We start from the raw sequence: 12,994 nt of genomic DNA, 5'->3' as shown, positions 1-12,994 counted from the left end.
CTGAGCCCACCGCGGTCCAGCCCCGCCCCCCGCCCTGCCTGGTCCAGCAGGAAGGAATTGGTGCCACAAGGTCCCACTGGCATTAAAAGGGTCTCTTTACAGGTATTTTGTAGTATCTAAATATAATGCAATGAACATCAGTTATGTTTATAATCAGAAAAACCAATAAGGAAGGTTTTTGTTTTCAAAATCAAAAAGGAGATTGAATAAACTAAAAAATGTCCATGGTCCCCATTGCTCTAATTCAGCAATTGTCAGTGGTTCGTTTCATGTTCTGTTTTAGAAGGAAACAGCCTCAGCAGAACAAGTGAGTGTCCTGGGGCCGCTGTAACAAGTTCCCATGTGCTGGGGGCTGAACGCTGCGGAAATGTGCCCTCTCGCGGTTCTGGGGGCTGGAGCCCAAAATGACGGGCTCTGAGAGAATCCAGAGGACCCGCCCCCTCCAAAGGCCCTGAGAGAATCCATTCCTGGCCTCTTGCTGCTCATGGGGCCCCCCAGCATTCCTTGGCTGGCGGCCGCATCACTCTGGTCTCCAGCATCTTCCTGTCTCTAGCACCTTCCTGTCTCCAGCACCTTCCTGTCTCCAGCATCTTCCTGTCTCTCCCTGCACCGTCTTCACATCCCCTGCACTGTGTGGCTGCCAGATCTCGCTCTGCCCGCCTCTGATACCGGCACATGTGATGGCCGTTAGGGTCCACCCTGACAACCCAGGGTAATCTCCCCGTCTCAAGGTCTTGCACTTAACCCGTGTACAGTGACACTGTCTCCGGATGAGGTCCCTGGTTCCACGGATTTGGATGTGGTATCTTTAGGGGACATTATTCAGCTCACCACAGTGTCTGAGCCCCGGACTCCCCTTGGCTGAGACCCTGTGCCCACCTTTTGTGCCCCTGAAGGCCATCTTTGGGGCTGTCCTCCAGGCTCTGCTGGGGATGGGTGGGGGGCTGTGGGTGCTGTTCGGTGTCCCTCAGACACCAACTTCTGCTGGAACATGCCCCCCTCCCCTGCAGGAAGACGCCCTTGCTACCCAGCAGACTGTATTTGGGGTCTTGCCCCGGGCAGGAGGGGACAGGGACTTTGTACCCTCCAGCAGAGAACTGTGCTTGGGCCCCATGGTGCTGACACAGGGCTCACGTGGCTGTGGCCATGGCCGGCAGAGACTGTTCACTCAGAGGCCGGAGGGGCGGGTGTGGGCAACAGACATCAAAAATGAGGAGAGGGTTCCTGGGGGACCAGTACCAACCGGGAGATGTGGTTTCGTCTGAGAGGGATGGCACTCTCCAACCCAGCCCACGTGGCCAGGCAGGAAGGCTTCTTGCTGTGGCCACGTGCCCACGGGAGCCGGTTTCCACGAGAAGCGAGAATCCAGAGCCGTCGGGGAGATGGCCTGAGCGCCCCAGCTGGCGTGAACGCGCGCTTCCTCCAGCAGGGCCTGTCTCTGTCTCGGGCGGAGGGCTGCCAGTCCAAGGCAGGAGCTGCCTCGAGGTGGATGAAGGGCTAGTTAGGGTTGCCTTGAGGTGGATGAAGCTCACAGGGCAGAGGGGGTGTCCCCAGCCCCACACCGGCCCTAACTCTGACCAGATGTGGGTAGGGCCCCAGGGTTGACAGGGTCAGCAGCCCTGGGGACCCCAGGTGAACCGCAGGAAACAGCTGTGAGCCGCCAGCCCCGCTGGGCCTCACACCCCCTCCCAGAGAGGCGCTGAGTCTGGGGAAATCGGTGGTAAGGAGCCGCGCTCCCTCCCAGGGGACAGCTGGAGACTCACTGACTCATGAGTGTGGTAGGATTCTTCCAGGAAGTCTCCATCCAGCTTTCGCTCTCGGCTTGGGCGGGGACGGCCAGCTGCCTCTGTCACCGAAGGCGGACAAGCCGTTGGGGCGTCTGCAGGGTGACTTCGTGGGGCTCCTTTCGGTCAGGTGCTCCCGAGCTGTCCCTGGACTGCCTGCCTGGGGCACGACCGCCCCTCCTTCCAGCCAAGTCGGGGATCGAGGTGGCAGGCGGGCAGCAGTTGGTGGGAAGGAGAGGCAGGCCCAGGAGCTGGGCCGTTCAGACACTTAAACCAGAGGAAACCAGAGCATCGCGGGACCAGGAAAATGAAAGACTTTGGACGTCGCCAGGAATTTGACTCTGTGAGCTGGTTTCCAAGAGGCTAAGTTCAGCTTCTCCAAGTGGATATTAAAAAGGAGCGAGACTCACCGGGGCCAGAGGGGGTGGAGAGAAGGCCCGCCGGAAGCTGGGAGTCACCACGCAGGGAGCCCAGACGCCGGCCCTCTGTCCTCCGTCCTCGGCTGGTCCTTGCTGCCCGACTGCCCCGGGGACCGGGGGACCGGGGGACCCGGGGCTGCGGGAGCTTTCCCCCTCTCCCTTCACTCCGTTTGCTCTGATTCAGAGACAAGGCGACTTCAGTCTGGAGCGCAAACATATGATCAGCACATGGAAATGTGGTAATTTGGATGCATCCGCGATCGCAGCAGATTGAAGAAATTAGACCAGACAAAGAGTGTTTCTTGGAGGAGCAGGAGGGAGGGCAGCGGGGTGAGAAAGGGGAGGAAGCCTGTGGAGAGGGGACTCGGACTCCGCCTGCCGCCAAGCACTGTGTGGTGATGGAGAGAGACCGGATCTCAGGTAGGCGCGCCCCCCTCCCCCGGGCGCCCCCGCTCCCCCCACCCAGAGCCTCCCGTATGCTTCGGGAAAGCAGCACCCAGGGGTCACTGGTGCTCACTTTCATGGACACATTTCTCTGCCTCTTGACTGGTCTGAGGTCGTGGGATCCAATGCTCCGAGAGCTGAGCCGCCCTGAGTCCGGCTCTTATTTAGACTCGGCCTCCTTCCCCCCCCCGCGCTGTCTCTTCCATTTCCCCATGTGCCACTTTGGCGTCTCAGTGCAGCTGTGCATGCTGAGGCCGGGGGCGCTGCACTCTGGCGGGGGTGGGGGGGGGGCCTGCCTCTGGCTCGGGGGTCTGGGTGGCGGCATTCTGGACGCTGGTCGGTGGTTGGTCTGTCCACTGTGTGGTTTGTGTGTTCACTGCCAAACGGAGCCTGTCTTCCAGGCTGCCGTGGTCTCCTCCCCGAAATAGCATTTCGGTGCCTTCTTGGGACTTGATTACAGGGGAGGAAGCGGCTGGTGCCCAGAGGAGACACGAAGATGCGTGTGTGTGGGTGTGTGCACGCACAGCAGGGAGCGGGTCCTGTCCTGTCTGCCGTGTGGGGGAATGAAGACGACTCCCGCCTGGGGGTGACAGTTGTTCGGGTCCTGTCCTTGCCTGGGAGCCCGGTGCTGGGTGGGAGGGCAGTGATGATCGTCCGTGGCTCTGAGGGACATTTCAGGACAGAAAGGTGAGCAGGTGGGGGCTGCCCTTGGGTCCTGGAGCAGAATCACTGTGTAAAACGTCTGGGTGCCATGGCAGGGCCAGACGTGAGGGCAGGCCGCTGGTGTGTGGGCTGTGTGCCCCCGAGAAAGGCCAAGTGGCGGTGCCCGGTGGCAGCCCCCACAGGGTGGGCCGGGTCCTGGGGCCCGGCAAGGAGGAATGAATGGAGAGGAAGAGGCTGCTTGTTCTGTAGCGGCCCAAGGGGAAGCCGCTCCCCGGCTCAGCCCCGCTCAGTTCCTCTTGCCCGGATTGCGTGCCGAGCCTGTGTCAGCATCTGACCACACCGTGAGTCACCCCCTTCCACTCCGTGTCTGCTGCTGACAGTGCACCCCTGGAGCCGGGTGCCGCGGTCCGCCATGCAGGTCCGACACATCCTTGGGCACCCGCCGCGCCCTGGGTTTCAGGGGCTCTGAGCTGACCCCCGGGTCATCATGGGGCTGAGAAGGTCACCTCACAGTGCCGTCACCCTGTTCTGTTTGCCACTGTGCATGCCGGCGGGAGGGGCTCCCCAAAAGATCAGAGAGAAGGAAGGCCTGTGTCAGCAGGACAGGCCCTGGAGCTGCCGACAGGGCATGTGTGTGTGTGTGGGGGGGGTGCGTCCGTACCACTGGGCATGCACAGACAGTCCCGGCAGGCTGACCACAGGAGGGGGCAGCCGCGTGGACGGCGGAAGGCCCGGCCAGAAACACCTCTGCCTGTGCAAGAGCTCAGTGACGTGGGCCCGCTGGGAACCGGGGGCCAGGGCTGCCTGTTCTCAGCCTGGTGGGGCCGCAGGATGGCCACTCTGCCTGCCTGTCTGACAGGGGCCTTGGGGGCCTCCATCCAGCCTTCATTTTAGGTGGCCAAGCCAAGGCCCAGATGGGTGGCCACCAGGGGCCCAGAGAGCTGGCACACAAAGGCTGGGGGCCCCCTGGGGCATCGAGGGCAATGGCCATGTCTTGGAACCTCTGGGCTCAGTGGGCTCTGGGAGCTTCGTGTGCACTGACCACCGCTGCCCTTGTGGGTGGCCGGCTCTGTGCTGAGCACCCGGGCCAAACCCCACTGCCCTCAGGGTAGGACATCGCTGACAGGGGCGAAGTGGGGACCTTCTCTCAGGATACGCCTGAGGAAAAGCTGTGACTTTCTGTGAAATCCTCATTGGGATGCATTTTCATTAAAAAAAAAAAAAAGACAACTCATTTATTTCAAAGCTCAGTTAGAAACGGATCCCAAATATGAATGGAAATGAAAATCCCGGAACTGCTTCCTCCGGTTCCTCAGGCCTGGTCAGACCTTGACCTTGGTGGTTAATGGTAACAGCACTTGACCAGTCCCTGGGGAAGCGAGTTCCGCCCCGTCCCTGCTGGGACCTTGAGCAAGTCCCTCTGGCCAGGGCCTTGGTTTCCTAATCTGTGAAGTGGGGAGATGGGGCATTTCAGGACACCCCGCCACCGCGAGGGGCTTCTGAGTCTACTCTGGGGGCTCCTGCTTCTCACTGGGCAGGCTGTTCTGTCTCCTGGGAAGGTGGTGGTGGCCCCTCAGTGCCCACACCAGCACAGGGTGGAGGTGGCCAGGGGTCAGGCCGGCTCGCCTCTGTGGGTGGGATAGAGGTGCCTGCTAGTGAGATGCCCCACCTGCCCGATTCTGCACACGGCTGCCCCTGCTCACGCCGGACTGGGCGGCATTGAAGGCGTGTCTGGCCAGCTCTTGGCTTTTGTGCAGAAGCTGTTCGGGCTGCGTTGCGGGGGAGGGGGAGGTCTGCCCGCCCTCTGGGGAGGGACTCCAGGCAGGCTAGGCAGCCACAGGAGCCCCCAGGTCCCATCTGGGTAGTGAGCCTGGGGGTCTCCTCATGGGAAGATGCCTGGGGGGCGGGCCCCTCAGTCAGCAGGGCGGATGAGTCACAGCAGTGACTGGCCGCTGAGACACACAGGCCGCTCCTTCCAGCCAGGGGTCAGCGTTTTGTCTCTTGTTCTGGGCTGGCTTTGTGGCTTTAACAAGTTAAGCAGTTTTATCTGGTGCCAAGGGCTTGTATCTCAGCAGGGAGCCCTTTCCACGGCAGTTGCTCAACTCAGCCTGGCCGCTGGCGAGTCGCAGGCAGGGGACGGGGACGTCTCCATGGGGTCTTGACTGCTGGTGTGGGGTCCTGCGAGAAACCGGCCACCCTGTCCCGGGACGTCGCCCCTGGAGGGCGTCTGCCCCAAGCAGCCAGTCCCAGGGCGGCCACCCAGCAGGGAGCCGGTCTTCCCAGGGGGTCCTCTCTCCCGGGGAGCAGCGCCTCGGTCCTCACTGGTCCCTCTCTCTGCTGTCCCCGCCATGGTCCTGGCCCCCTGCCTGCACTCGCCCTCTCTGGCTTCCCTTTCCAGTCTCCCAGACGAGAGGCTCGGCCCCAAGCCCTCCTGGCTCCTCCTCAGCCCTGGCGGCCCCAGGACTGGGTCGCTGTGGCCGTTTCTCGGACTGCTGTGACCACTCACCCCATGCCGGGCAGCTCTAACAGCGGTGGGTTCTCTCCCAGGTCTGGGGTCCCGAAGCTGAACTCGAGGTGGGGGCTGGGCACCACGTGGAGGGAGTGGCAGGACCTGAACGTTTCAGGGGTTTCTTCGGTCCTGTGGCAGGCAGGGAGGAGAAGCGGGGAGGCCAGGAGGCAGGGCGGCCATCACAGAGGGAGGCCTGTGATTGCTGGGTGGCCCTGGGTGGTTGAAGAGGCTGCTGGACGCACTGAGGTGGTGGCCAGCCCCGCCCTGCCCACCTCCTCCTGCTGTGCCCGGCAGGCTGAGGTCTGCTATGTGCCTGGCCCCGGGGTGGGACAACTTGAGTCCAGGGAAGGTGGCCTCAGCAGTGGTGGGCAGCCTCAGGGAAGAACAGCAGTCTGTCTCCTGGCCTTTTGCCTCATGCCTCCTGGGGCCCTGAGTCTCCAGGCAGGTTTGTCCTGAGCCTGTGGTGACACCCTGTGCCTGTGGGGGACAGACACCCCCTCCTGGAGCGGCCTGAGCTGCTGCTCGGAGATGGCCCTTGGGCAGCCAGTCCTGGGTTTGCTCTCTGCTTTTCTGGCTGTGTCCTCTCATCTGGGGAGGGCTGGGGACTTGGGGACAAAGGAGATTCAGGAACCACTCTAATGGGACAGTGGGCACCTGTGCCCCACAGAGGGGACGCTCCGGTCAGAGCTGTGCCTGTCATGCTCTTTGACCCCCTGTGGTGCACGGTAGGCATGGGGCAGAGGCTCCCCCTGGGGCCCATGGACTCCCCTGAGTCCAGCCCAGGCTGTCTGGTCTCTCTGGCCTTGCAGCGGGTCCCCTCGGGGGTCCAGGGGCCTCTCCAGGCAGCACGTTTGACCCAGGGATTCAGGTCGCACGCCATGCCCACTCGGTGAGATGTCGCGGGATATGGCCCTTCAATGACCTGAGAACCACGGTGTGAGAACAGTTGACTTCCGCTTTGTTCCCAGTTCAGTGACTTCCGAGGGTCCCGATCCTGTCCGGGGGGCAGGGAAGGGGTGGCCTTGGGCTGCCTGTGTGATGTGAGTTTGAGGGTGGGGGGCGCACACCAAGGGAGGCACTGCCACCCCACTGCCCCCAGCTTGCAGAGTGTGGGGGCAACATTCCTCGCAAGTCCCCCTGTGTGCCGAGGATGAGAGTGATTGTGACTTAGACATGATGTGATCTGCTTGGGGAGGGAAGTGGCCATTTTCCCAGAGGAAAAAGGCCAGCAGCGGCCAGTTTCTCCGAGGAGAAAGCTCGAGCCCCCTCCTCCAGGGCCTTTTATTGGGTTCTAATACACAGGAATACAGGGCAGCAAGGATCAAACTGTAGATAACATCTCAAAGAAATCTGGGGGCTTACTATGAGTCCAAGTCTGTCAGGAACAGAGTTTTAGGGTTTCCTGCTCGAACCCTTAACATGTGAATGAAAGCCCTCTTAGCAGAGCAGATTTCACAGGTTTATCAGCAAGTCTTTGTGATGCCAGATTTTCCCAGGACACACTCTAGCAAGGTGAGGAGCTGCACCTCTCCCCAACAGGTATTCAGGCTTAAGGGGATTAGAGCCAGGAAGCGCTTCTCCCAGAGAACATGGAGACTTGAGCTATGTCAAAGCCCGGTGAGGGGTGGGGGTGGGGGGCGTGGGAGCGTGAGAGTCCATTGCTCCCTCTTTGTTGCAGCCCCCTCCCCCCCAGTCCTTCCATGAAGGCCTCCCACGTGATCGAGTCTGCTGGCTTAGGTTGCCCCCCACTGTGAGGGGTCTTACCCATCATGGACTTCTGACCAAGCTTTGGGGGCAGGGAGAGGAAACTGAGGCAGCATTTGCTACCAGAGACAGGCTTTGTCTCCTGCAGCTCACATTCCAAAGGTCATCCCTCGCCCTTAGCCACAGAGGTTGAGATACGATTCCTAGAACCAGGCAGAGCGGTCTGCAACAGCAGAGGGCAGCCGGAGGGAAGAGGAACATGTGTCTTTCTGGTGAGGAGGGAGAAGGGGGCCCCGGTGCTAGACACATGCATCCTATATGCTTGGGCGCCCCCAGATTCACTGCAGTGAGGGACACCATGGAGCCCCAAACTGAAGATGGAAAATCTGGGTGCAGGAAGCCTTTTGTCCAGCAGGTGGCAGTGCAAGCCCTCAAGAGCCCAGCGCCTCCTAGGTTTTTATTGGCTCCCAAAGTTGTGGGAGGAGGCCACCCCGGGTCGTTTCTGCTCACTGTGGCTGCCCGGGGAGGCGCGGGAAGTGGCAGGTGGGAGAACGGGAAAGGGTGGGAAGGCTCTGTCCTGGCCCCCAGGGGCCGCACGCTGGAGGGGGCACCCCAGGACGTCCATCCTGAACAGTGGGGTCTGGGAGCGGAGGGCTTCAGGCCAGGGCTCTCCTGACGCCTGTCTTTTCTCCCGTATTTTTGGTCGATATGCCTCAATCTGTTTTAAACTTTTTCAACGTTTACCATGAAGAATGTCAAACACACAAGAAAGATGAGTGAGGGACAGCGTGGACACCCGTCCGGCCGCCTCCCTCGATTCTGCACACATGCATGGCTCACCTGGCTTCACCATGCACCCACCCCCTGCCCACCCACAGTCCAGGTGAGGTGCGGACGCTTTCCCAAATCCGCGACTGACTGAGTACCCACCTCCCTATAAGACCTCAGCCTGCACTCCCCGAACCAGAGTCCGGCGTGGACGCTCCAGGACTCGCCATGGGATCAGGTCTCCATAAAACGCAGGTCACGCGCCTCACCCACCGCGCACCGCGGTTTGGCATTTTGGCCTCGCTGCTCTGCACCCATCCCTCATGGCGTCGCTCCACCATAAAGCCGAAAAGTCACACGTTGGGGACAGCCTGTATTTATGTTTTTTTCTGGGAAGTAAGATGTATGTGCAGATCTCAAGGCTGCCATTCTCTGAATCTGGACATGTGTGTGGACCGTGTATTGAACTCCAGTTGGAATCTAGAACACGGCCAGCCCCTCCCCCGGCCCCTCCCCGTCCTGCGCGGCCCCCACCTCTGAGTTTTTCCAGGTTGAGTGGACTTCGCCAGTCCCAATGTCCTTCAGGCCCAGCCACATTGTTGTGGGTCCCAGCAGTGAGTGCCTCGGTTGGGGCGTGGCATCTGCCGCGTGCACGGTCTGGGGCTTCTTAGTCCTTTTCTGATCGTGGGCCTTGGGCCATTTCCATCTGGGGCTCTTAGGAACGTTGCCTGCACCTCTGGTATGAGGTTTTTTATGACGGGGGCTTGCATTTCTCTTGGGTGAATACCAAGAAGTGGGATGGTCAGGCCAGAGGGGGTGTTTGTGTGTAGTTTTGTGAGAATCTTACCCGGGTCTTTTCCCCAGGTGGCCTCACCGTCCCACCTGCCCACCGACCAGGCACAAGAGTTCTGGTTGCCCCACAGCCTGGGCCTGGCTGGCGCTGCCACTCACAGTGCGGTCATTTCGGTGGGTGTGGGGTGGCATCTCGTGATGGCTCTGACTTGCACTTGCCTGATGACGGATCCCGCCGAGCGCTCGTTCCTGTGCTTGTCAGCTGTTGGTGTGGCTTCCTCTCTGGTGTCTTTAAAGCTGAGCTGCTTGGTTTTTCCTTATCCGTCCTGGATACTGGTCTTTTGTCTGAAATACAGATGGCAAATTTTCTTTCTTTTTTTTTAGCAATTTTGCGCCTTGACTACTCATTACCTAATGGCCCCTTTTGATAAAGGAAAGTTTGTGATTTCAGTTTTGATGAGGTCTGATGTCACAAATTTCTTTCTCTTGGTCACCCCGTTCCGTATGCTTTATAAGAAGGCTTTGCCTGCATCCACGTTGCAAAGATGTTTTCAGTGTTTTATAGAAGCTTCATAGTTACAGCTTTTATTCCAGGTTTAGAAGTCATCTTGAGTTGATTTTTTATGTGGCATGAGGTCAAGGTTCTTTTTCTTTTCTGTGTGGATTTCCGGTTGTTCTACCACTGTTTGTTGAGAAGACCCTGCTTACTCTATCGAGTCACCTTGGCTCCTTTGTCAGATGTCACTGGACTGTGTGCATGTACTTGAACTTGGGGACTTGGCTGCGTTCTGTGGAGAGTTTGTCCTCTCTTCAGGCCCACATTGTCCCGATTGATGTGGCTTTATAGAAAGTCTTAAAATGACGTTTCCCAGTACATCCAAAACATTGCTTTAGATATTCTAGGCCCTTTGAATTTCCCTACCAGTTTTGTATGCAGTGCGTCCACTTTCTACCAAAATACTCTGTGGGTTTTGACTGAGAGCGCCTTGAACCCGTAGGTCTACCTAGAATTAACCTTTTAACAACATCGAGTTTTCCAGTCGTGTCGACCTGGCGTGCTTCCGCCTGGGAGGTCGTCTCGTTGCCCTCCTGCTTCCCCGATCTCCACAAAATCACCCTTTTCTGTAGTTTTCAATGAAAAGATCTTTGTGTCCATTGTTAAACTTACTCCTCCTATGTTTTTGGTGCTATTGTAAACTGAACGTCTAGTTTAAATGTCATGTTCAACTGTTTGCTGCTGGTCTGTGAAAATGCAGGTGACTTTGTATGTAAATCTTATAGCCCGTGACTTTGTCAGGGCCATTTATCTGTTTTCGTGATGCCTGTGTCATAGACATTGTCTCATTTACTGAGTGAAACACCTGTCATCTGCAAACAGGCAGCTTTACCTTTTTCTTCTGGATTTTGCACTTTTAATCTCCTTTCCGGCCTCCTGCACTAGCTAGAGCTGCCGGCATGACGTGGAGAGGAACTGGCGAGGGCGCATCCCTGCCTTGTGCCGGAACTCACAACGCAGCCCCAGACAGAGGGAACGTCCTTCCAGCCCTAATGTGCTGGAGTTTTCGAACACGAATGGGCGTTGACTTTGGGAAATGCCTTTTCGTGTAGTGGTCCCCCCTTATTCCCGGGTGCTGCATTCCAAGATCCCCCGTGGAGGCCCGAGACCAGGGACAACACAAAGCCTGTATACGCTGTGTTGTCCCCAGCACACACGTGGCTGCGGTACAGTGTAGCGTGTAAATTGGGCACCGTGACAGGCTCACAGCAATGAGGACAGAGCCAGGCGGGGCGAGATGCTATCATGCCACTCAGAGAGGCTCACAACTTAAATCTTACAAAATTGTTTACTTCTGGAATTTTCCACGTAATATTTTTGGGCAGAAGTTGCCTGTGGGCACCGGACACCAGGAGAAGTGAGCCCGTGGATAAGGGGGCGCGGCCATAGGTGTGGATGGGACCGTGGTCTCCTCCTTCACTCCGGGAGCCGGCGAACTGCCACAGCCAGTGTCTGACTGTCTCACTGAGCTTGTGTCCTGGAGCAGGTCCGGCCGGCACGGCTGTGACCTGTCACCCTTTCCACGTATTGCTGCGTTTGGTTTGTCTGGTGTTTCGTCAAGGATTTTTTTATGTAGGTTCCGGAGGGACACGGCTGTGTGGTTTTTCTTCGTGTTGGTGACGTCCGTGTCGGAGTAATTTTGGCCCCATAGAAAGAGTTTGGAAGTATTTCCTCCTCCATTTTTATGTAAAAATTTGCATTAGATTGCTGTTGTTTCTTCTTTAAACATTTGATAGAATTCATCAAGAATGCCATCTGGCCCTAATGGTTTCTGAGTTAATTTAATGCTTAAACATATTAAATTTACTTGACGTAGGGGGGGAGCTGTTCAGTTTTTTACCTTCTCTTGTGTCAGTTTTGGTAAGTGGCGTTGGGAGGCGTTTGTCCCTTTCATGTAAGGCGTGGAGTTTATTCTCATGAAGTTGGTCACATGTTCTTTACAAGGACCGTGACGGTCGGGGCCCTTTAATTGCCATCCGCATACTGGTGATGGCTGATCACCTCTCTCTCTCTCCCTCCCGTCCTGCCCTGGGTCCCACTGTGAGGGACCTGACCTGCAGGTCTCCTGAAAGGACTCGCTTTGGCTTTCTTGTCCTCCCGTTTTCGACTTTCTTGGTTTTGCCCTCCTCTGGGTTTCTTCCTCCTGCTCGCTCCGCTGTGTCAGCCAGGGCGTGGGCAGGAAGCAGAAACCACGCCAGTAACGAGGACGGCCCAGTGAGGTACACAGAACTGTTTGTTATCAGATAAAGGGTGTCTGGCGGCACGAAGGGGACCGGGGGCGGGGGGGATGGAAGCAGCAAACTCGAGAAGCAGCTACTTTGGAAGGAAACACAGGGCACAGCTCCGTGGCTTTGCAGCTGGTTATGATTTCTTGGCGGCCACACCAAGAGCACAGGCAACGATAGACAAAGCAGGTCCGCGGGGGCTTCATCAAAATAAGAACTTCTGTGCATCAGCCGAGTGCACAGGGAAGCCACGTAACCGGGGAAAATATGTGCAAATTATGTATCTGACTGATATCTAGACTATAGAAAGAACCCCTAAGACTCCGAAACAAAAAACCAGACAACCCCTTGAGGAAGCTGGTAAAGAACTTGAACAGACATACATGCCAACGAAAACACCCAAGATGCTCAGCGTCACCCATCCTTAGAGAAATGCGAATCAAAGCCACGGGGAGACCCCGCCTCGCACGCGTTAGGAGCGCCATAGCAAACAAGGAAAAAACTGGGAAAGGACACGGTTGGTGAGGGCGTGGAGAACCTGGAACCTTCTGCTGTGGGGTGCAGCCCCCGTGGAATAGCGTGGTGGCGCCTCAAAAAATTGAACATAGAATCACTGCATGATTCAGTAATTCCACTTCTGGTTATATACCCCAAAGAACTGAGAGCAGACATGTGCGCACACTCGGTGTGTGTACAGGCATGTGTACCAGGCGTGGGGTAGGGGAGAGAATCGGTGTGCTGCATGTTTATTGTGAATGTCCTCAAGGCCACCGAAACGTGCGCCTAAAAGGTGCGGAAGTGGTGGCTTTTGCGATGTGGACGCTTTCCCATGCACACGGCGGAAGCAGCTCCCACCTGTGGAGCAGAAGGAGGTGTGGGAGAAGCAGCGAAGGACTCGCACCCGCCCTGCCTTCCTTAGTCTGGGGCCCCGGTCTTGCTGGACGGCATGTCCCACGTGACGTCCCACAGATGCCTGCAACCAACGGGTGGAGGGCGGAGGCAGTATGTCTGGACCAGCGGCTGACTGGGCAGCCGGCGCTCTGGGCAGGTGTGGGCAGGCCGCGGTGGGTCCCCAGGAGCTGCCCGCCAGCTGGCTGGGCCTGGGGGTCGGAGCTGGTCTGTGGGAAGGG

The 12,994-nt window shown here is 58.0% G+C and overlaps 1 protein-coding gene across 4 annotated transcripts in view; it reads left to right on the top strand.

Annotated features, from left to right (window-relative positions):
• Nucleotides 1-12,994, top strand: part of SEPTIN9 (septin 9) — a 121,206-nt gene that overhangs the window by 20,179 nt on the left and 88,033 nt on the right. The window contains exon 1 of one of the 4 annotated variants that reach the window (XM_037064609.1): nt 2,557-2,623. The exons of the other annotated variants lie outside the window; for them this stretch is intronic. Within the exon in view, the coding sequence (XP_036920504.1) occupies nt 2,602-2,623 (22 nt within the window). The 5' untranslated portion in view covers nt 2,557-2,601. Of the gene's footprint in view, nt 1-2,556; nt 2,624-12,994 lie in introns of those variants that run through there. 4 annotated transcript variants of the gene reach the window in all.

This window comes from Sturnira hondurensis, unplaced genomic scaffold (assembly GCF_014824575.4).
Source record: "Sturnira hondurensis isolate 20B ecotype Veracruz unplaced genomic scaffold, ASM1482457v3 Scaffold0001221, whole genome shotgun sequence".
Taxonomy (NCBI): domain Eukaryota; kingdom Metazoa; phylum Chordata; class Mammalia; order Chiroptera; family Phyllostomidae; genus Sturnira; species Sturnira hondurensis.
Note: the sequence above shows the minus strand (reverse complement) of the source record. Positions and strands in the feature narration are given on the sequence as shown.